The sequence below is a fragment of the Rousettus aegyptiacus genome, unplaced genomic scaffold (genome assembly GCF_014176215.1).
Source record: "Rousettus aegyptiacus isolate mRouAeg1 unplaced genomic scaffold, mRouAeg1.p scaffold_m13_p_1, whole genome shotgun sequence".
Lineage (NCBI taxonomy): Eukaryota > Metazoa > Chordata > Mammalia > Chiroptera > Pteropodidae > Rousettus > Rousettus aegyptiacus.
Genome location: NW_023416284.1, coordinates 184,506,226 through 184,530,060, shown reverse-complemented (window position 1 = coordinate 184,530,060; position 23,835 = coordinate 184,506,226). Strand labels below are relative to the sequence as shown.

The following is a 23,835-nucleotide window of genomic DNA, read 5'->3' as shown; positions in this document are numbered from 1 at the left end:
GCTCCGTGCCCGATGGGCTTCTGCTCTTGGGGCTGTTGCCAGCCCCCGCAGGCCAGCCACTGCGCGCACTGCTCCCCGCCGGACAGGACTTGTTCTCCCCACTATTCCCGGTGCTCCAGGGGCTGAGCAGCCTCCGTCTGGTCCACTGACAGTGATTCGGGGGGCCTGAGCCCCCTGCGTGTGGCCTGGCCTTCCTTCCTGGCTCCGTGTCTCCACTGTTCCATGGGGCTTCTGGGAGCACAAGGAGGGGGTGCTCCTCCGGCCAGTCCTGGAGCTGGAGAAGCTCACTCGCTGGCCACCGGGCTGTGGTCTTCAGACAGGTGTGCTTGTGGCTGCTGTTGATTGTAATACCGATCTACTTTCTGTGGGGAACACTGAGCTCAGAGAAGGGAAGCCGCTGACCCAGGTCATGTGATAATTAAGTGACGGGTCAGGGCTCGGCCTCGCTGGCCTTTCCCCCTGAGCCCGTGTTCTTTGTGCGGATGGGTTTAGCACCTGCTCTTTGTTCAGACGCAGGTCCTGCATCTGCCGCCGTCGTCCGCGCGAAGCCTGGCGCCTGGCACCCGTCCCCCTGGCTCCTTATTCCATTTTGTGAGTGGCCTGCACCGCTCCGCTCCGCTCCTGCCCGACCGCGTCCAAATGAGTCTAGCGTTTTTATTTTGTTTTGTCTTGTTTTTAATCCACTCGAAAATTCTCTCAAGGCTACACAGTGAAGTACATTCCTGTCCTCTCAAAGAGCGCTGTGGCTTTCGAGTCACGCTCGTACATTTAGCCTCATCACCTTGAGCCGCCTGCCTGGGGTCCTATGTCTACACCACTCGTTTCTAGGAACATTTAGCTCAAATGGTAACTGTTCACTCACAACCGGTAACATAAACAGCAGCAAGTCTATATTTACCCCATTACGAATGTCTCAATTTTTGAAAATAACTTCTGGACAGATGGTTCATTAACGTGTCATAGAAAACATCAAAAGTGTTACAGACACGTAATGAAATATATGGATAATGCTTCAATGTCCTGGTGGAAAAGACTTCCTCCCCCAAACAGAAGCTGTTTCTAAGCACAAAAGACGGGGACGAGTTCATCAGCATGCGCACGTTAGGGGGCACTGGGGGCTTGTCTGTCCTTTCAAGTGATTTTAAAGGGTGATGGTTCTAAATCTGAACTGTCCACTTCAGGGCGTTAAGCGCAGTCTTTAAATTCTACGTAGACAGATCTCTTAGTCTAATCAGTCTCCATGATTATTCCATTTTTATGCTTAAAAAGTTATTCACAAACCGAGTCAGATAAATATTTGCCTATACTTTCTTATTGTTATGATTTCATATATCACAGAAAAGATTTTAGTAATTCCTAACTAATTTTGTGTATTTGGGAAGTGAGACTTTAAACTGTTTTTTCGAATGGTCAGTTTCCCCACGACAGTCATGGACTAATCCACCCCTTTGTAACTGCTGGTTAGTATTTCTCCATCACGTTTTAAGTCAATACGTATTTTTTGCAGCTACTCTTTTCTTCCATCGATTTGTGTGCATATTTGTGTCACATTGGGACTCTGCTCTAATTAATGTGATTTTAGGGTACATGCTGTATTTTTAGGTTTAAACTCATTTATTTCTTAGGTTATAAGTCACCATTGGATTTTGACCGAAGCCACAATAAAATGAAAATTAATTTTTGTAGAACATGCTTGTTTACATTTTCAGTTTTCCTAGCCAGGAATACGGCACATTACTTAACTTACGTCAATAAATCGATGCTTTTAGTGCTGCCTTATCTGCTTTCATGAAAATGGGCCCAAATGGAAAGTAGGTCTGAGTCACAAAAATCTTTCAGGCCACTTTTAAAATCACTCACATAAGCAAAGCTCATTTTCCTATTTGTAAGATGAGCCTTGCATTAAAAAATGCCTTACTGCAGGATATAACAAGAGGCATAACATTTTTCAAGCCCATTTACTAAGCAAGCCCACATCTGGGAAATTTTCCTAAGCTTAGCACAAAAGCCGTGTGCACAGAGATGATCACTGCGGCAAAAATGTTCATCTCTGGGAAAAGATTCTACAGACATGGAGTTTTACGTAGAAGTTCAAACTGACTTCAAGGAAGCTATAATGCTGGGGACCATTTTTACTGTGCCGCGTGCTGACGCATGGCCACGAGGCGGCACGCCGGGCGGAAGCGTTTCTTCCTTACACTGCTTCTTTCGCATTTGCTCCCCTTCACCAGCCAAACACACCGCCTGGCTGCCGCTCGCACGTGCCGGGGTACACGCCCCCGCCCACGCCCGCTGCCCTGGCTGCCCCCGCCGGCTCCTCCACGCGGACGGCGGCGTGGCCCAGGCCCCTGGCCTTCTCCGCGTCCCCGTGTGCGGCCTCGCGGCCGCTGCGTCTCGATTTCACGCCAGCCCCGTTCCCGTCCGCCTTCCTGTCCTCGTGCGACTCGTGCGACATACTGCATCGTGCCGGGTGTTTCTGCCTGGTCCTCCCGCTACACGTCACTCGGACAAGGACTTTTGTCGGTCTTGTCTGGGCTTTGTACCCAGGCCGTGTGTCATGGCTCCTGGGCACATAAACAAGCATTGTGAACACACTCAAAATGACAGGGGCCTGGGGACGTTGTGGTATCCATTTCCTTTTACTTTGGCGACCCGAGCGCGTCAGTAGTGACGGAGGCCTGTTTTGGCTCCTGTTCGGGGCAGCTTTGCCCCCTGCCCTGCCCTCCTTCCTCCTCACTGAGGGCGGCCGACGGATAAGAAGAAGGTGGGGGCAGGGCCAGGGCCCACAGCAAGAGGCACCAGTTCCGAGCAGCTTCCTGCGGGCAGCCTCAGAGAAGCCGGGGGCGCAGCCTCCCCGGGCCGGGGTGAGATGGGGTGGGCCTTGTGCTGCGGAGCGGGGAGGCGGCAGCCCCGCACAGCCCGCCCTGCCCCCCGGGGGTGCGGGCTGTCCACCGGCAGGGGAGCGCGCCTCCTCTTGGTGCCCGCTACCTCCGAGAGTGCCCCCAGGGCCGATGACGTCGCATTGGTCAGGGGAGGGAAGAGCAGACAGAGAGAGAGGAGGTTGGGCACCCCGAGTCCCGCACACTCATCCCAGAGGGAGGCTCTGCTGACTCCCGGGGCGCCTCGCCTCGCACCCCGACCCCCGCATGCTCCACCAGGCACCCGATGACACGTGAGCTAGAGGTCAGGGAAAAGTCTTTTTCATCTCTTCTGGCTCTTCGAAGGGTTGTTCAGCAAACATTTCTGAAGTGAGAGCGAGATTTACATTGATGAGGGATCAGCATGTGACAAGGCAGAGAAGGCGCCATAAACTCCAATCAGAAAACATCTATTTTTACTGAAGGGGGAAAAGCCTAGCTGCGCCTTCCCAGCTGACGGAAGCGCCGTCTCAAAGGCTGCGGTAATCAGCCGCGTGGAAGAAAAACATTCAGACACGAGACAAAAGGCTGTTTTTAAAGAGAACCGAGTGGAGACGGCGGCAGAGAGCCGCGTGCGGCGCGCACATCCGAGCGCGGGCGCCCGGCGCGTTCCGGGAGCCGAGCCCCGGCCCTTCTGTGCGGCAGAGGCCGGGCCGCGGAAACACGGGGCGTGCGGAAGTCGCTGGCGGAGGAGAGCGCGGCTGCCCTGCCTCGTCCCCGCCCCCCCACCGTCGGGCCCCCGCGGGGTCCTGCTCCCGGCCCGGCCGGCCCGCAGGGCGTGGGGCGCGGATTGAATCCCACACCGTGGACACCACACGCTGTGTCACGCGCAGTCGCCGGACGCGCAGCCCCGCTGTTCCCCCTCCTCGCCCGGTGGCACGGCGTGTCCTCGCTCGGGAGGCCAAGGGCTGCGAGGCGGCGTCCGCGGCGGGGCTGTCTCCGGGCCATTCATCGCGAGGACAGCCCAGGCCTCGGCGGCCTTGTCCGTGGAAAACGTGGCCCGTGAGCGCAGTCATGCAGGAGACGTCCCACCTCTATTCTGTTAACCTAACGAATTCTGAGACCAAGTCCCGGTCACTCCAGACCCCTAGGCACGTTCGGTGATCCCCACCCTGGTTATGTGATGGCCGCATAGTGCTGAGGGCCACTCTGGTCACTCCCTGCCCGGCCACCTGCTCCGAAGGGTCCAGCTGCTTCTCGGGGCGTCTGTGTTCGTGTGGACTTGTGTGGAGGCAGCAGGTGCAACAGGCCTGGCTGGGGCCGCGGCGGTTAGGAGTGGCGGTGGCGTACCTGGTCCCTGGCGCCGTGAGCCCTGCCGCCGGCTCCTGCTTAGGTTGAGAGGCCGCCTCGTGCCCGGTGCCCAGTCTGGCCATCTGCCCTGTCCGGGGATGCAGACCACACACCTCCCTCCGTGGTGTGCGGAGGGGCCCTCTGGGGACCTGGGAGAGGAGCCAGAGTCCACTTTTCCCAAGACTGTCTACCCTTGCGAAGAATGCACCCTACGGCCCTACGTTAGTCTGAGAATTCAAGGTTAGGTTCAAGCATCCTCAAGAAATAACCCATCTTAGTAAAAGGACACTTGCTTTTAAAAGAAAGTGCTTTTCCGATGGTTCCTTTACCAATGTTCTCATTAATATACACAATATTCATTTTACAGAGTTTGCATTTAAGGCTGGGGGAAAGTCATCACCATGACACTTCGGCTCCGTCGATAATCAATGAGCTGGTCCTGGGAGAGAGGTCTGTCGGGTCCCGTCCTGCTGGCCCCCCACCTCTCCGACCTCCACGGCCCCCAGGGTTCCTTTATTTGGCAAAGACTCGTCCAAACACCGGATGCCAAACAGGCGCTTTGCGTGACGGCCGATGCACCACAATGGAGTATTGTGGTTTGTGTTAGCTTACGGGGTCTCCTTCCGCGTTCCTCTGTGAATTCTTTCCTCTGTCTGACATGACAGAGAAATGGCCACGCCAGTCACTTTCACTGTTCCGGCCACCGCTTCAGTGAAACGCTCCGTGAAAGACTTTTTTCTGCAAGACCGTGGGTGAAGACTCGCGCATCCATTCCATCCTGCAGCGTCCCAATGAGATAAGCAAGCGTTCACCTTTGAATCGGACAGACGTAGAAGTCAAAGTCAAGAGCAAGAAGAGTCTGCCCGCCCCGGGGAAGCAGACGCCCCGGGGCCGGGCTCGGGCTCGCGTTGCCTGGAAGCTGGGCGTGCGCTTGGAGCTGGAGTTCGCGTCTCACGCTGGGAATTTTCCTGGCCTCGAGTTCTCCCCTCAAGGAGCCTAATTCATTTGTGAATTCAAATGGCACACCACATTTCAAACTTCCCTTTTTCTTTTATAGAAGGGAATTCCAGACCACGACTCCGTAATTGTGAGCATTATGCACTTCAAATACTTGTTCGGGGGGAGATAGTGGATTCCATAGGCCATTTGGAAGATTCCTCTAAACATCATGGTTTTAGCGATTACTTATATTCTAAGAAGGAACTACCATGGTTTTAAGAATTCGCTGAGCACCACTCACGTATATCCTTGATTTTCTGACGTGAGAACAAATTACGACTCGTGGCAATTCCTCCCAAAGTCTGGTATCGCCGAGTGCAGGGTCTCCAGAAACCGTGACATTCTGAGTTTGACAAGTCACAGTCTGCAACCATTTTTATGGCTTTATTTCTTCCTTCTTCCTCTCTTAACCTAATAACCGAGGGTCGTTTCTTTCTCAGTAGAGACTCAAGCGTCGTTAACACCTAAGTAAATTATAATGAGCTACTAGGGGTCAGCCCTTGGGGGAGGAGCATCCCTGGGGCGCCTCCCGGGACACCCGCTGCTCCCGGTTCCCGGTTCCCGCGGCCTTCGCTCTTCCTCAAGGCCTGATGCTGTGTCTAGGTCTTCATGGATTTCACATCGCATTTTTCTTAAAAAGGCGTCTTACATGTTCAATTTGTGGATAGCAATATTAATGTTTTTGTTTGCAAAAGGAACTTGAATTGGTTCAACAGGAAGTGCTTTTTTAAAAACATAGGAATACACTTCCTTTAAGTATCTTTTTTTGCGGCTGTGGTTGCTAGAGTGAACTTCAGTGGAGACGCCGGGGGCGTGTCCGGGGGCGTGTCCGACGCTCCCGTTGCTGGGTGAGGCACGGCTTAGGGGCAATGGGGGAGGCACTACTTGGTTCACGCGGTGTGAGTTCACGTGCTATACGATCAGCCGTGTGAAATCTGACATAAATTTTGGAACAAATACATTCGATCTGAGTCTAAATTAAACAAGCCTTTGGAAGTGACTTACCTGACAGCGTCTGCAGAGCATGGCAGACGAGAAAAGGGGAGGGCCGTCGTCTCGCCGCCTGCCGGCTCGCAAGGCCGGGAAGGCCGGGAACACCTGGAGCTTTGCCGTTCGGCGGCACCGGGGTCTGGGGAGTGCGGTGTGTGGGCGAAGCGGTCGAGGTGGATGTCGCGTCATTTTTCTTCTTCCGTATTTGTGTGTGTGTGTATATGTGTGTGTGTGCGCGCGCACGCGCGTGTGCATGCATGTGTGTCCACGTGTGTCATCTTCAGAATGAGGTTCATGCATCTGGACCAGTGAGTCTTTACCTGGGGCTGTGATTCTGCCCCAGAGGGGAGAGGTCTTCCTGACACACAGGGAGACCTGGGCCCGCCACAGGCGACCAGAGCGGCACAGGGCTGGGTCAGGGTCATGTTCCTCACGGGGATGGACTGTAAAGGCTCCATCGCTAAGATGTTCTCCTAGCCTAGCCTATAATTTACTCTTCACAATAAAGGGAGGCTGTTTACTGGGTGCTCAGCCTTTTTTTTTTTTCCTTCCTTGTGAATAATTTCTTTTAGAAAGAAGCTGCTTTTATGGTCGAGTGTGTCACGACTCTGTTGTGTTGGAAATGGGTTTGGGTTTATCCTGCAAACGGGGCTGGTTTGCATTCCAATTACCTTTTGTGTCTTTCCGGGCCAAACTACAGAATATATATATACAAAGTGGTTTCTGGAAGCGTCTGTCCGTTAGCGCCCCTGAAGCCTGACAGTGGCCATCTAAAAGATGCCCCCTGCGTCCCGGGGAGGCCCTGCGGACCGCGTAGATGAGGGTGCGTGCACCAGCCTGGCCCCCGATTGCCGGAGGGCTGCGGTGCGAGTCCTATTTTCTCCTCGTGCCCCGCAGGGCGCGTTAGCGCGGGCTGCTGTGACGTACCACACGCTGTGGCTTCACCAACAGAAGTGCATCGGCCCCCAGGCCGAGGCCGGGGGTCCGGGGTCAGGTGTGGGGAGCCTGTGCGGGGCTCCTCTGCAGCTCCCGGCAGCTCCTCGGCTGGCGGCAGGGTCACCCCAGTCCCCGCCCGGCGCTCTCCCTGTGCACCTGCGTCCACACCCCTCCTTAGTAAGGACTCCGACCACGTGCACTGGGGCCTGCCCGCCTCCACAATGACCCGGTCCCGACCACGGCCATAGAGAGCCTGTTCCCACAGAAGGCCGCGGCCTGGGGCGCCAGGCTTAGGACTTCAACAGGGGAAGGCTGCTTTCCCGGGACACGATTCAGCCCGTAGCAGTGGATAAACGTGCCATTTTGTAAAAATTAAAGTTCCTTTGGTTTTGAGGTTTTGGAGAGCTCTGTGAAATTCTGGACAGTGAAAATGCCAAGGCTGGTGATTGCTCTGTTAGAAATGAGTCATTCCCTTCGCTTTACCAAATCGGTCGGGCACGTTCACTTGCCAAGTGGAGCAGCCCCGGGTAGACCGTTCGGGTGGTTAGAAAATGTCTGTCACCGTGGGCACATCAAGCCGGTCTCGTCTTGTCTTGGGCGGCAGATACCAGGGTCCGCCGGGGGCTGTCTCTCAGACGGGGAACCTGGCTGCGAGCACCGTTCCAGTGCCTTGTACTCCGCGAGACGTCGGGGCGGCTGCTCTCCCGGGGGACGTTGGGTGACGGTGGGCGGCGGGGCAGGCGTCAGGTCTCCCGACTCCCAGCTCTGTCCTCAGGAAGGCCAGCTTTTCCTTCGATTCCCAGAAATCCACAGGGTGCGCTGCTCTCCCGCGTCCTCTCCCCTCCCCCTCCCCGCTTCTTCCTAGAAAAGATGCTTCTGAAGAGTAGGGGGCAGTGAGTGTGCAGGCCTCCGAGTTCCCGTTGCTCAGGAGGCCACGGCTTGTGGGGGCCAGTCTCAGCGCATGCGCATCTCACTGCACGATGACGTGGCTGGGGACCTGCGAGAAGCTCTCGCTGGAACCCCCCACCCCCAGCCCCGCCGCGGGCGTCCCCAGCTGCTGCTCCGGAGCAGTGGACGCGTTTGGGCGGGTGCTCGAAATCAGCTTCTAAAGGTGTTTTTCCTTGAAAAAGTTGTTGGCGATATCTTGGGAGTCAGGATGCTCTTACCCATCACACTGCGACTTTATCTGGAGCTTCGTCCTTTTAAGTATCTACATGTAACCATTATTTCCTTCCAGGAAAAGCCTCCCTCCCTAACTGTTCATGTTTCCTCCTGCAACTTTAAACGGGGCCAAGGCTTTCCTGGGTCCATCTGCTTTTTGGAACGTCGTCTTCCATTTTTCGAGTTCCTAGGTTTGCATTTCTCCACCCTCCGTCCAGCACACCTGGCGCTGTGTCTTGGCAGGTTGGACTCAGGGGAGTGCCACGTGTTTAAAAACTGGGGAAAGAGGTGACTCACCGAGGTGGCTGTTTGCTTCTAAATGAGAATCTTAGGTGCTCAGAGGCAACGCTGCAGAGGGAGTGGGGGGGGGGGGCGGGTTGTGAAGCCGGAGCCCGCGGCCGCGTGGCGTCCAGTGTCCTCCCTCGCCACCCATCCCGTCCCTGCTCCAGGACCCTCCGCTTCACCTGTGAGGGGCGACTACGATCCAGGCCCTTTATTAGCGTCACGTCTGCAAAGTTGAAAAAGAGACATCCTTCTGAATTTTGAATGTGTGTTCAGCTCCTCCTCCAGCATGCCTTTAGTACAGCCTGTCTGCCTTTGGGGACAGGGACCGTGAGGTTTCTGCCCAGCGCCCAGAGGCTCCGCTCCCTGGGCGCCCTCCTTGGCTGAAGGCAGGGCCCTGGGGGACTGGCCCAATGGACGTCCTCGTCCTCCACGGTCCTTCCCCCGACGAAAGGACCGACACGCCCACCCCAACTCAGAGCACTTACGGAAAATCCCAGCAAGTGTAAGTCTTATGGACCCCCCATAAGGAATCACAGTTCGTTTCCCTCCCCACGGCCTTCAGGAGCCCCACGTTTTCCTTCCTTCAGATGAAAAAATCTGGACATCTCCACTATTTTTTAAGCCAATGGTTTTTTCCATCCTTATTACATAAGAACCATTTCATTTTATCTGTTATTAATCTGCGACCTTTCACATTATTCTCCAAGTTCTCTTACTGGTCAGCACACTGGAACCCTTCACTCTGTCTGTCAGGGAACGTCCACTTTGAAAACAAACAAGGTTAGCATTATTTTTATCTCGAATGGAATTAATTTTCAAGATCCTTACTGGCCTCATTTTGTACAAGGACAAAGTGTTTCTCATGTATCAACACTAAATGAAACCTCTTAACTCTGTTTTTGCTCTGAAAGTTGAAGTCTCTGGGATTTTTACAAGTTTTTAAAAAAAAATTTTTGCCAATGCACTAGATTTCTTAGTGATTTTATAAAGATGAAACACAAAGGGATTGATAGTTTTTGGAAGCAGTAAGCCATTTTAGATATTTTTCTCAAAGATAGTGATGAAAAGGCATTTACTATAGAAACAAATATACTTCAGAAGCAACATTAAATTGTATTAAACTTTAGCACTGTTTCCCAAAACAGAGAACCAAAAATGCTGTCAGATTAGCCCTCAGCGCCGGGGAGATGAATGTGTTTTCACGTGTCTTTTATTCTGAGACGGAAATGGAGCAAGGAAAAAAGACCAGACACCACCCCTCTGAAAAAAAATCACAAAAATAAGGAATGAGAATTTTCCCCCAGAAAATTGTCCTCGCAGTCAGTGCTCTCCCTCTTGTAAGACATCTAGACGCGCAGTGGTCCCCAACCCCTGTGGCACCAGAGGCCGGTGCCCCTGTGAGCATCTAATGCCTGATGAGCCGGGGCGGAGCTGAGGCGGTGGTGCTGGCGCTGGGGGCGGCTGCAGACACAGATGGAGCTGCAGTCCCTCGCCCAGCGCTCACCTGCCGGGTGGCCTGGTTCCTGACAGGCCACCGACCCTGTCCAGCAGGCCCCGGGGTGTGGGGACCCCTGCCCTAGAGGATCGGTCCTCCGTGTGAGTCAGTCACACCAGGACTTCCTTTCGGCTATGCCACTTGGGTGTGTGTCTTTGGGCAAGTTCCTTCTCTCTGCGCCTCAGGACCTTTGCGTCTGTGAAATGGGATGGTAACATCCGCGTTTGATGGGAAATTAGGGAGAACACACGCACGAAGCACGTGGCTTCTTCCTGCAGCCCTGCAAAGGACGGGGAGCGTGCCCCTGGAACGCACGGCCCTCCCCGCCCCTCCCGCCCTGGCTTCGGCAGACCCACCACTTGGGAGTTTGAACGGCCCACTTTCTTCTCCTTCTCTCCCCCAATAAGGACACAGTCTCGGGCTGCCGCAGCCCCCAGGCCCGTGCTCTGCCTCAGGCGGTCCTGGTCCTCCTGCAGGACCCGGGGACACCGCGCGCCATGCAGCTGGCCCCGGGGGCTCTCGCTGCCGCCCTGCCAGGTCCCGCTCTGCTTTTCTCTTAGGTGTCACCTAATGCTTGGTGGCGGGTGACGCTCAGGGGAGTCGGAGCAGTTCCAGCCTGGGGCGGGGGGTCGGCTCTCCAGGGTCACCATCAGAAAAGCCGCTCCCAGGGACCTGGCTCCCTGCCTGGTCCCTAGTGATCCGGTGGCTACCGGTGGTCGTTTGGGGCTTAGAGGAGTCGTGGCTGAGGAAGGGAGGGGTGCGTGCGTGCGCGTGTGAGTGTGTGTGTGAGTGTGTGAGCGTGTGATTGCATGTGCGCGCGAGCATGTATGTGTGCGAGTGCGTGTGTGTGTGCATGTGTGTGCGTGCGTGCGTGTGTGCGAGCATGCATGCGAGCGTGTGAGCGTGTGATTGCATGTGTGTGCGCACGCGTGTGTGTGCATGTGTGCGCGTGCGTGCATGTGTGCGAGCATGCATGCGAGCGTGTGAGCGCGTGTGTGCATGCGTGAGTGCACGTGTGCGCGTGTGCTTGCGCCGGCGCTGGTGGGCGGAGGGCCGACCTGCCGCGGGGCCCCCTCGCGTCCGCTCCCTTCCTCTCCCCTCCGCCCCAGCCCTCGGTTGCTATGCAGTTGCTATGGCAGCAGCATCCTCAGACCCAACTTTCACCCGTCGTTTAGCGCCAATGGAGGTGGCGTGGCGGGGGGAGGGCGGGGGCGGGGCCGCGCCGGGGGCGGGGCCGGGCGGGGCCCCAATCCGGGCGCCACTCGCCGAGTCGCCGCGGACGCCCCGGGGCTGCGGCGTCCTCTGCCAGCCGCGAGGGGCCACCCCGGCGGCGCCCCGGCGGCCCGGGCCCCGGCCGCACCCGCGCGCACGCCGCCCGCGCCCGCCGCCGCGCGTGCCCGCGCCGCCCGCTGCCCCCGCCGCGTCCTGCCGCGCGGTCGCGGCCCCGTCGCAGCGAAAGCAAAGTTTCCAGCAATGCCGATCGCACAGCTGCTGGAGCTATGGAAGAAGATAGAGGTGGAGCCCATGGAAATAGAGGTGAGTGCGGAAGAGTGAAGGGTGCGCTCTCCCACAGCGCCCCGAAAAATCCTGGCTCTGTAGCGAAGGGAACGTTTACTTACTGTAGCGACTTCGGATTTACTGGGGGACGGTTATGTGGCAGAGACTGGGATGCTTAATGTGTCCGGATGCATATATTGTGTCATGCAATCCGTACGCGGGCATACATGCAAACACGAACAGTGCACGCGTGTGCACACACGGCGTCGTGTGTGGTGCAAACATCTAAATGAAAATGGGATGGAAGACAAAGTAGTTGCTCTCATCCCAGCGTCAGGATGCCGCGGAAAGTCTGTGCGCCTTGAAGTCTTCGCGTTTCCCGATTCATCCGCATCGGCTTGGTTTCCCGTCAACAAGTGGCTCCGAACCAGAACTCCGTTTGCCGCAGTGATGGAGGGGAGCGCAGGGCGGGCGGATGGGGATCCTCTCGCAGGGAGGCAGGGAGCAGACGGGGGAGGCTGGGGCAGCCCCAGCAGGTACAACAACGAGGAGTGTCCACGGAGGGGGGTGCGGGTGGCGGTGGCAGGGGCCGGTCCCCAGAGCCCCTGCAGTGTGGGAGACCCAGCCTTCCCAGGTGCCCGACTCCGCGCTCTCCCGGGGAGGACGCTCTCCGCGTGGAGTTTGATTTGCTTCACCTGAATCGCTGATGGTCAACATGTGTTTTTACTGAAGTTCTCCAAAGTTGACACTGAATAATCAATGGCATATACCTGTGCTGTATTAATAGCAACTCAATTGCCCATGAAAATAGCTAATTTTAATAACTTACTAAATCTTCACAAAATCCAAGCTTTACTTTTTGCCTTATGTCCTATACCAAGCATCCTATCTATAAACGCCATGCTTACTATTTAAATGTTAATTATTTTCACATATACAAATTATGTTGTCAGTCAGGGGACAGTTTTAAACTGAACGAGAGATTCCGTTTTAGAAGAGAATTCACTTAGTATTTTGCTCCTTCTTTGGAAGCCAGGCCCCCGCTCGGCAGGCGCGCTGGTGCCCGCAGAGCCGGCGGGCGCGGCGTGGCACCGCGCCTGCTGTTTGGGTGACCAGCGCAGCCCTGCTGCCCGTGGGAGGCCCCACGGCGGCGGAGGGGCGACCCCGCGGCTCTGCGCTGCCGCTCTGTTCCTAGGATGTCTCCGCTGGCGCCGAAGCAGTGCCGTAGCAAGAGTCTGTCACGTACAGGGGTTGCCGGGGCGAGCCTTTTTCAAATAGAATCAATCAATTGAATGAATGGAGCTAGTGATTGGCCAGAGCCCTTTTCCTGCGGCCTGGTGCTTTCCGAAGCGCCCCCACCCCCGTTTGTGTGCAGCGTGTGCTCCTGGCGGAGGCCTGGCCGCCAGCCCCCCACAGCTGGGCGGGGGAAGGAGGCCCCGGTGCGGGAGGCCTTGCCGTGGGCCGCGACGCAGGCCCGGGAATGCGAGGAGCAGGCGGCCCTGGAAGTGTTCCCGGCAGTCTGGGCTTCACATTGTTGCCACTGGCCACAGCTCTGAAGAGCAGGGGGTTAGAAATATTAAAATGTCTTTAATATTGACTGAACATGGACCAGCAGTGCATATGCTCATGTTATTTTAAAAATATGTCGTGATCCGAGGAAGGCCCTGCAGACTGCAAGAGCTGGACCAGTGGCTGGGCAGGCCGCACGGCCACGCCACCCGCCCTCAGAGGGCACGGTTCAGAAGTTTCTGAGGCCGACGTATACACAGCAACAAGCGGTGAAAATCGGATCAAGTAGATGATCCCGAAGCCAGAGAGATTTTCGTCAGGCTTCCGGGATGCGTGTTTGGGGAGCGGGTCCGTTGAGACAGCATTCAGTCTCGGCGTGTTCGGAAACCAGAAAATCAGCCGTTTCTACCCAGACACTAAACCTGGAATACTGATCTCGAGGAATCTTCCGCATCCCGCAAGACGTGACATCTGTCTGCTTGGGGCCAGAAGCCGATTTCACTTTCTGGTTTGCCCATGTTCTGTGCCACGTGATGTTGGAATAGCTCCCATATCAAGAGCTTGGGCGAAGCGAGATGGGACACGTTTAGACCGTGGGCCCCACATGAGCCGTTAGCTCCCGGCAGGAAGGCAAGCCTGTTGTCATCCGAGATGCGGGGCGCACGTCCTTTACTGTCACGCACGCTTAACGTGACCGAGTCCCGGCTCCCCGGGGCCAGCCCCTGACGCGGCTGGTTCTCCCCTCGGCCTCACTCTGCCTGTCATCCGAGGGACCGAGCTCAGCTGGGTGTGAGGTTCACTGTACGAGAAAATGCTGTTTATCCCCTTTAAAACCATCTTCACATCAGCTCCTGGACCAGGGGAAATTCATCAGACCGTCTAGGGAACATACTTGTGGTTTTGTGAATTGTTTTGAGATATTTGGGGTTGGATATTTTACCCATTAACGAGGTGTGTTGACAAGGAGATTTGTGCTAATTAAAAACTGGGATCTCTGTAAAATCCTTGAAGAATCTGGTATTAAAAAGAAGGATACACTGTTGTGGGAATTGTGTTGTAGCAAGTTAAACACCGGTCTCAAAGGCAGGGTTACAGAGGCCAAGGGCACGCACGCCCCGGGGGGCAAGGAAGCTGGATGCGCTGAGCGCGCAGGCGCCCAGCTGCCCGCCAGGCCTCGGCCCATCTGACTAGTGTCCCTTCGGAGCCTGAGTGGGATCCTTCCGGGACGTCAGCGGGCACTGGAGGAGGGAAGGGCCCCGTGTGTAAGCATGCAGGCGGGACAGGGTCGCTGCACGTCCCACAGCCGAGCTCGCCTGACGACGGCCACCTTAGGGCTGCCGGGCCGAAGGGGACGCAGATGCCGTGGCAGTGGCCGGCCGTGTGGGTCCGCCCCAGGAAGGCGCCGCGCCGCGTGCCGTGCAGGCGCCCGGTCACCAGATCCTCTCGCGGTCCTGGGCCACATGTGCCGTCACGGCTGGACTTGGCACGTGGGGAGCCTGGGACCCGGATCGAGCAGCTTGCCGGGAGTTACAGGGCAGCGGAGATGGGCGCAGGCCCTGCCGCTGGAGCCTCGTCCTGCACGACCGAGCTCTCTGCCTTCCGGCCCAGGCCCTTGTCCTCCCAGAGTAACCCCTTCCTGCCGCTGAACCCCAGGACTGCGGTTTCGCCTCACTCAGACAGGACTGTCACGATGCCTCCTTGTCACTGTCTCTGTCCTGACCCCGCCCCGCCCCGCCCGTGGTCAGGGAGGCGCGTAAATCACGTGCTTCTCCCGGTTGTACGCACGTGGCTGGTTTAGTCGTTTGTAACCGTGGCTGTAAACACTGCCTTATTTGCTGCCTGTCACATAAAGCAGCGGTCCCCAGCCTTTTTGACACCAGAGGCCAGTGCTCCTGTGAGCATCTAACACCTGATGATCCGAGGCGGGGCCGAGGCGGTGGTGCTGGCGCTGGGGGCGGCTACAGATGCAGATGGAGCTTCGCTCGCCGGCCCGCCGCTCACCTCCTGCTGTGTGGCCCGGTTCCTGACAGGCCTCGGACCCGTACCCGTCCACAGCCGGGGGTTGGGGACCCCCGATATAGAGGACCCACCTCTGGCAAAAAGCTTCACGTGGCCACACGCTGGTCCGGGTGGAGGGGGCCCCGGTGCGGCCCCCATGTCCTCTGTGCCGCGTGCGGCTCCTCGCCAGTCCCGTTGCGCCTGCCCCCCGATGCCGGTCGCGAGGGTGTGGCACTAACCGCCCACTGTTTGTCTTTGTTCAGACCGCCGAGGAGGAGAGTCAGCTGGACTCGGCGCCCGCCGCAGAGGACGCCGCAGGAGAAGTAACTATACTTACACTCTGCGTTTCGTCGCAGTGTGACTGCTCGGGGCGGAGGGCGGAGTGGGGGGGCAGGAGTGGACTCAGTAGCCCACGAGTGGCTATTTTGGCGTATCCACACGTACACGCACACAAACACACATGCGCACACGCACGTCGTGTGCGTATTACAGCATATTAGAACACAGGCAGACAATTCACAAGCCGAGGCGGGTTCCCGGTCTCCTGGCGGAGACTTTTCAGGGGGGAACGGCACGTGTCATCAGTGGGGGCCCAGCAGCTGCAGCGCGGCGGAGCGTTTCGCCTGCCGGGGGCTCGGACACGTGGCCCCGGCCCTGTCCAGCGATGCGTGTGGCGATGGGGGGCGCAGCGGGGTGTTGGGGGGGAGCGAATGCCCTCGCGGGGGAGCAGCCTCTGCGGCAGCCCTGGGGGAGGTCGGGGGCCCCCTCAGAAACGGGGTGGGGACGGTGAGTGGAACCCAAAGACGGGGTGTTGCCGGGCAGATCGCGTCCTGAGGTGGATGTAAATGGAAAGCTCTGTGTTTCTCCGTTTTCGTGCCACTTGGGAGCGGCGGTGAAAGACCCGGGCCACCCGGGTGTCACGGGAGACCGCGGTAACGGCGTCTGTGAGGGAACACTGGGTGGGAGGAGCGGAACCCCGGCGCCGAGTCGGAGCGGGCCTCCGGGAGCCCCGCCCGGCCCTCAGACTTCTGCCTGGCGTCCTGAGCTTCCTTCAGAGGCGCCGGCACCACGGAGAGCAGCCGCGAGGGCCCAGCGACCCGCCACTCGAGACCGTCAGAGCCGTGAAGTCGGCACCGCTGCGGACTTTCAGAAGCAGCCGGCGAGGTGCGGGAGGCCGGGTTGGGGAACGTGGCCGCGTCAGGCCCTCTGCTCGGGGGCTGGAGACTGCGTTTCCCGTCCGTCTGAACGCGCGCACGGCAAGGCACATCCTCAGCCCGGCGGTCACGCAACAGCACGCGTGTGGTCGTGAGCACCGGGCCTCCTTGTCCTGCGCGGGCCCCTTTGAGTCCGGCGCCTTGGGCGCTGGCCCGGGGGTGCGGGCCGGCTCTGCCGCGGGCCGCGGGCGGGCTCCCCGCAGTCTGGACCAAGCGTCTGGCCTGGCTCTGGTCCCTCACTTCCCCTGCTGTCCCCTGGGCAGTCCTTTCGCCGGTCCCACAGAGGTCGCGGGGTAAACACGTGAGCCAGTGATTTCCCAGCAGCGCTGGAAATTCAGCTCGGTCCCTGCCCAGTAGCAGGTGACCCGGGAGGAGCAGCCCCCGTGTGAACCCACGGGGTGGCGGCCCGGGGCCAGGGGACCGAGCGCGGCCTGCCATTTCCAGTTCCGCCTTGCCAGGCGTGTGGGGGCCTCCGGTTTCCAGGCCGCCGTCGGCGGGTTCTCTCAGGCAGGTGAAGGTGGTCGCCGGCGGTCACTGCGGGGCGGGCGGCGTGGCTGGGCCCCAACGCGCGGGTCGGCCATTCTCCGTGAGCCGAGCGCCGGGGCGGGGGGCTCGCCGTGGACCGGCATTCGCTGAAAGTGCCTCAGCGACAGACGGCCTTTCCGCATCGTCACTCGTGTCCTCGGACCCCCGAGTCGCCTGTCCCCCGGGGTCCCCGGCTCTCCTCCTGCAGCCTCGCTGGCCCCCGCAGCGGTCAGCAGCACCGTCTGCTCTAGCCGAGGGGGTCACGGCTCAGGTGACGCGGGGACTCAGATGGCAACCGAACCGAGCAGACAAGTTTCACACCTTTCGCCCGTGTGACCGTGTACGTTGACTAAAAACGTCTCATTTAGGAAAAGACCATCGAGATCGGTGCGGTTCGTTCCCTCAGTCAGTCAGGGACGTCGGCCACCTGCGGGCCTGGAGGGCGCGCTGGGAGCCGGGCCGGCCTCGGGCCCCCGGGGGTGGGGGGCGGGCTGGGGGCGGCGTCCGACCGCGCGCCTCGGCTCCGACAGGTCGGGGGGAGACCGAAGATGAGGAGGTCGGGCCCCAGCGTCAACGCGCGGCCTGCGCTCCGCTGCGGGCAGGAAGGCTTCCTCTCGGGACGTCCGAGCGCCGCGGGCTCGGGGCGCGGGCTCCTCGTCCAATGGCCGCGTCGGAGGCGGCACCGCCTGAGCCCTGGGAGCGAATCCCGCAGGGAGGAGCTCGCAGACCCCGTCGGGAGCCGTGTCCTCGGCTGCGTCTTCATGGGCGATTGGAAGGGGCCCGCCGCGGGGACGGCACGTGGCCCGGGAGGGAGCCCGGGGGCAGAGGGCCCCGCGTCCCGCGGACGAGCCTGAGGCGGCCCTGCTTCCTGCCCTTCCTGCGGGTCGTGAGCAGCAGAGCCGGTGGGGGCCCCGAGGAGATTCAGCTGGGCCGGGCGTGGCTGTGGGGGGTGCGGGGGGCCTCGTGGTCGGTGCTGAGTATCTGGGAAGCCCCTTGGGGCCGCCTTACCACCCAGCCCAGGGGCATCGTGTGGCTGCGGGCGTGGGGCGCACCAGGGCCGGAGGGGCGAGCGGCCGGCGGCCCCGGCCGTCCGCACGGTGTGGACGCTGAGCCCGCGAGCGCCCGGCCCGGCCCTCCTGCCCGCACCGTCATCGTCTCCCGGTCTGTGCTCCAGACATGTCGCTGACTTTTAGACGCTTTTCTGATTTCTCAGACCAGCCTGTGAAAAACAGTAGAATTTGTCTTATGTATTTTCTAAAGGGCGTCGACTTCAGGGTTATGTTTACCAAGAAAGACCACTTTCTTGTGTGGGCGACACGGGTCCCAGACCAGAGCGTCTAGGGACGTCATCGGCGTGGCCTCACGCACGGCCTGTCCCCTCGGGCTCTGTCCGCGGCTGACGGGGGAGGTGCCGGCTTCCCCACGGCAGAGCGGGACGCGGCGAGCGCACCCGGCGCCAGCCGTCTGCCGGCAGGAGGGCACTTCGGGGGTGACAGAGGGGGACACTCCCCGTGTCCCAGGGCGGGTGCCTGAAGGTGTGGCCCCCGCACCCCCGGCCTCCTCTCAGGGGTCAGGCGAGAAGTGGGCAGGTCCTGGGGTCAGCGTATTCTGAGACCCCCACACCTCGGCCTTCTTCCATGACCAGCAACCTGAATTCGGAGCTGCTGTGGCTGGTTTCCCCACTCGGGGGAAGAGCCTGGGAAGTGGTTTTGGGGTGCGGGGGGCCCATCACGCCTGGAGGAGCGAGGAGCCCAAGGGCCTCAACACAGCCCCTTGGACCTACGTCTGCCAGCCGCAGGCCCGGCCTGGGTCGGGACGAGCCGCCTGGACTCGAGACACCTGCAGACGGCGACGTGTTTCCTCTTTCCCGTCCCTCCCGAGAATCTGGACGACTTTCCTCATCCCTTTATGAAAAAAAAAAAGAAAAAAAGAAAAAAGACAGAAAAGGCAATGCAAACGGGCTTGAATAGAAACGAGACCAGAGGACTAATGAATCCTCAGCATTCATGACGCAGCCGGGAGCCGTGCGGTCTCGGGGTGCAGAGGGAGCAGCTGTTTTGAAAAGGGACTGAGGGATCTGCCTCCCAAGCCCTGCTCGTCAGTCCGCCTTGACCCCATCGGTTGTCCCTAAAAGCCTCGGTGACTAGGTCACTTATTTACATCTGTATTTCTTATTTTTCTGTCCACAAAAGACAGGCATCACCGCAGTCCTTGTAGACATTCTAGAACACGGCGGTGTAAACACAGTGCGTTTCGAGGGTCACGCGGCCAAGCTGTTGGAAACCCCGTTTGTGTGTAAGCGCGCCGTGGGGCGGGACCAGCGACACCGGCTCCAGGCGGCGTCAGTATTTACCGAGGCAGAAGTCGAGGGAAACGCACCCCTCGCGATGAAGACCGGTGCTGTGCGATGTGTAGCCAGCGATTTCTGCAGGACTCCGCACGAGACCAGAGGTCCGGCCCTGATGGCCTTCTGGCCGCCGCCTCGCTTGCTGGTTGCCGTGAGTCGCCACTGGGCGGACGGGGGCGGCCCCCAGCGTCCTCGGCCACGCCAGCCTCCTCTGTCCGCCCCTGGGGCAGTCGGCGGTCAGCACGTGTTAGACGCTCTCTCTGGGAGTGGAAGGACTGCTCCGTGCTGACGGGGCGTTCTCACGCCCCGGCAGCTGGGGGGCCCCGTCCTGCCGTCGCGGACACCTCAGGGGGCAGCCTGGCCCCTGCCGGGCGGACGGAGCACATCGCGCACACGGCCTGCGTCGGCACCTCGGGGCCCGGCATCCAGCCGGCACAGGGCCTCCGTGGGGTCCACAGAGAGCGCTGCTTCCCCCAGAAGCTGCCGGGCCTCCTGTGGCCGAGGCCGAGTGACCACACCGAGCCCACGCCGAGTGCCACGCCAAGTTGCGCAGCAAAACAGCCGATTAGAGCCGCACGCTTCCTGCACTTGTGCAGGGCCCGGGTGTCGGAAGGCCCGAGGTCGGGCTCGGGCTGACTTGGGGCTCCTGTGTTTGAACCCCTTGGGAGTGGGGCGCACCTGTCCTCCTACAGGAAGCACATGATGCGATGAGCAGAGCCCTACCGCCCACGGGGTCCTGACCCTCCCCGTGCGCGCCCTGAGCTCCGGGTGCGGGGGTGGGGGGCCGCTCCTCCCCCTTTTCTTCTCAGGAGGCAGCGAAGACGGTGTCATGTGATGAGCATGGCAGAGAACCAGCAGGCAGTTTCCAGCGGAAGCTTTTCCTGCTGTTTGCCTAGAACCCCTGATCCCCCTCTTGGTCCTGGGGCTGGACGTGGCCAATGGGATCAGGGCCAAGGTCGAGTGCGATGCCTGGTCCTTTCCTCTGGGTCCAAAGCAACATTGCAGGGACCTTGGTGACCCGGCGGCCTGGACCCCGCTGCCCGTGTCTCCCCCCTGCGTCTCCGTCGGTGCCCAGCCCGGGCGCCCCGGAAGCAGCCCCTCCGCGGCCCCGGCCTGTTTCCCGGTGGCTGTGTGGCACTCGCCCAGCGTCACACGGGGCTTCTCCTTTTCTCTTTCCAACATTCGCTCTTCTTTCTTTGTATCGGAAAACGTGAGATGGTTCTTCTCTTTCGTGTGCACGGAGCATGCAGGGGAGCCTTAGCTGGAGATGCTTTTGAAAAGAATTCTCCCCCGCCAGCGTCTGCGACTTCCTTGCTCTCTCTGTCATGGGAGGAATACATTATCAACGCACATGAATTAGAAAGGTTCCTTTTGTAAAATGCTCAGGGTTTTCAGTCTCGAGTGGGTAGTTGGAGGAGCTGCCGGAGGAGAGGGTCCGCGCGTTCCGTGCGAGTGGGCTGTCCTGTGTTGGCGTGCAGTTCGCGTGTGGCGAGAGGTGTCAGGGAGAGAACCGTGACGCCCTTTTGCTCACCTCTGCAGAGACCCTGCTCCCGCATGTCCCCCTCCGAGGCTGCTGGGGCTGGAGTCCAGCCCACGCACGCTGGAGGGGCCACGCCGCGACCCGAATGGTCCGCACCGCGCGGGGCAGGTGTGCGGGTGATCACCCCGTGGGTGTCCGAGGTGGTAAAACGAAGTGTTAGCCTCGTCCCGCAGACGCGGCTGGGAGCTCGCGGGGACGCAGACTTGGCAGTTTGTGTGAGTCACGGACGTCTCTAGGGCATCTTTGAAATACCTTTTTCCAGGATGGAGCACCAAGCGCCCACAGTGCCGAGGGCACATGGGTGACCTAGACGCTTCTGTCCCGGTGGGGGCGCCGAGGCCGAGGCTGGCGCAGCCCCTCGCCCCAGACTTGGCTACTGTGGCCTCGTCGGGGGGGGGGGGGGGGCGGGAGGCCGGCGCGAGCTGCACAGCGCACACAGAACAGCGTGCAGGCTCAGCGTCTCTCCACAGATATAGTTCTAGAAACGCTTGCGGAGTCTGTTTCACGTTCTCCCGAGGCATGAATGAGGCAGCCGCTGTCCGTCACCGTCTGGGACTCAGGACGTAAACACCCACTTCCACTGTGACGTGGTCGGAGCAGCAGGAGGGTGACTGCTGGTGTCGTCCCAGAGGTGGCGCAGCCCCCGTCTGTCCGTGACATGATGTCCGGCCCCGGCTCCCCCTCTCCTTTCCTGATCTTTCGGCAAATGTCTGCTGCGTGAGCACCACGTGCCTGGCACGGTGCCAGGCCCCGGCGACTCAGGGACTCTGACGCGTGTGGCAGACAGATGTCTCCGCAGCCCGGCCCTGGCCTTCCCCTGCCCTTGCAGAGGAGCAGCTGCGGAGCTGAGATGTCTGCGTAGCGGTGGCAAGTGCCAGGAAGGGAGAAGAGAGGGGAGTCGGGGGTCGGAGAGCGGAGAGGCGGCCAGAGGCGGCCGCTCCCGGCGCACGGAGAAGTCACCCTGCAAACCAGCGCACGTGCCTGGCCTGGCCCGCGAGCCGCACAAGGTCCCCCGACAGCCACCGCCGCGTCAGCCCCGGAGGACGGAGATGGGCGTGCGTCCCGCTCCCCGAGCCACAGCCGCCCTCTCCCCGGGAGTTCGGGTCAAGCCGCGGTTCTGGCTCAGTGGAGCTGAGACTCTGCATCTCTAATCGGCTCCCATCCCTGGGGCCTGTTCAGATCACACTTTGCCCAGGGCGGGGAACCTCGAAGCCAGGGCGAGGGCGTGGCGGAGAAGTCCGAGCCAGAAGCGAAGCCGTGGACACCCAAGCCTTGTTCCCTCCACACAAGTGGCCGTGCAGCTTCTGTTGTTTATTTTTAGTATCTATGTGTACCGCTATGGCACAGATATCTCGATCACACACACACACACACACACGCGCACGCACACGCACACACACACTAATTCATTCAGTAGTTCAGGTCGCCACCTGTTGGGAGGTAAACTTCAGTCCTCTCTCTTTTGGCCATTGTTTCCAGTGGACGAGGCTCCGAGGCTCTGTTAGCTCACAGCGTCCCGGGGAGCGGCTGTCGGGGCCACCAGGCCTCTGCGCCCCGGAGCCGCAGCGGGGCCTGTCGCTGCCCTCCCCGCCCGCGGGCGCCCTCGTCGCTGGGCTCGGGGCTCCCTCCTCCGCCCGAGCCGAGCGGCAGTGCGGGGCGTCCCTCCGGCCGCGCCCCAGCCCCTGCCCCCGTTGTCACGGGCCCTTCTCCGACTCCGGGCCTCTCGTCTCCTTGTAGGGGTCCTCGTGATGACATCAAACCCAGCCGCGTGCTGCAGGGGAACCTCCCGCTCAGGATCCTTACACGCGTCGGCCACGTCCCCTGTGCCGTGGAAGGCGACGGCCGCAGTTCCGGGGCTTAGCGCGGGGACGTCTTTGGGGCCGGTATTTTGTCCGCCGTAGTGGGGCCGTCTGCGAGACGGCCGGTCCGGTCTCGTCACACGTCCGGTAGGCGAGATCGGGTAAGGACGGAGCGTCACGCGTGCCGCTGAGCTGGGCCTCGACGTCCCGGAAGCAACTGCGAAACGCGTTTCTTGGGACGACCGGAGAACTTCGAACAGGGACGAGGTGATGTCTTGGTTGATTTTCCTTTAACTTTAAAAACCTTCATTAGATGCGTCAGGGCGACGTGGGTTAAGGAAATTAGGTGTCAGGTGCACTGACCCGTCACCCGCACATCGCACCGCGTGTCCGCCGCCCAGGCCGGCCTTCGGGCGCCCCCCGTCTGGCCCCTGCACCCCGCGTGCCCCCCCAGGCGCCCCGCGTCTGGCCCCTGCACCCCGCGTGCCCCCCCAGGCGCCCCGCGTCTGGCCCCCGCGCCCCGCGTGCCCCCCCAGGCGCCCCGCGTCTGGCCCCCGCGCCCCGCGTGCCCCCCCAGGCGCCCCGCGTCTGGCCCCCGCACCCCGCGTGCCCCCCCAGGCGCCCCGCGTCTGGCCCCCGCGCCCCGCGTGCCCCCCCAGGCGCCCCGCGTCTGGCCCCTGCGCCCCGCGTGCCCCCCCAGGCGCCCCGCGTCTGGCCCCTGCGCCCCGCGTGCCCCCCCCGCCCCTCTGGTGACCGCTGCCCTGCGCCTGTGTCTGAGCTTCGGTTTGTCTCGTTCTTTCGTTGCTCTCACGTTTACATCCCACACGCGTGAAATCGTGCGGTACTCGACTTTCTCCGTCTGGCTTATGTCATTTAACGTGGTCATCGCAAACCCACCCACGCCGGCGCCAACGGCGGGAGTGCGTCCTGTCTTCTGGCTGAGTCGCGGTCCGCTGTGTGCATACACGTACCGCGTCGTCTGCATCCGAAACGCACTTCGGTTGTTTCTGGGACTTTTGCGGATTTTTTTTGTTAATATTTTCCTTATTACTTTTTGCTAAAAGATTGTAAGGCGACGTCTATAAAGCATCCAGGTCACTGTGCCTGTCTCAGAAATGAGCGCAGCCCGGGCACAAGCAGACGCTGTCCTGATGGACAGCCGGCCACACCGCCCGCCGGCCACTGTGCCAGGGGGGGCCGGACGCAGCGCGACTTCTGTGTGAGCGACAAGACCTGGAGCCCAAAATCACGTGCGGTGGCTCCCTGAGCTGTAACGCGTGGGGGCGGACCCCCGAAATGCAGCCCGTGCAGGGCTCGCGAGCCGAGGGCTGA

The 23,835-nt window shown here is 60.2% G+C and overlaps 1 protein-coding gene across 1 annotated transcript in view; it reads left to right on the top strand.

Moving 5' to 3' along the window:
• The first annotated feature begins 11,532 nt into the window (after positions 1-11,532).
• The window catches only part of RPS6KA2 (ribosomal protein S6 kinase A2), a 160,539-nt gene continuing 148,236 nt past the window's right edge, over positions 11,533-23,835 (top strand). The window contains exons 1-2 of the mRNA XM_016128111.2: positions 11,533-11,610; positions 15,342-15,401. Of these exons, the coding sequence (XP_015983597.2) occupies positions 11,548-11,610; positions 15,342-15,401 (123 nt within the window). The 5' untranslated portion in view covers positions 11,533-11,547. The remainder of the gene's footprint in view (positions 11,611-15,341; positions 15,402-23,835) is intronic.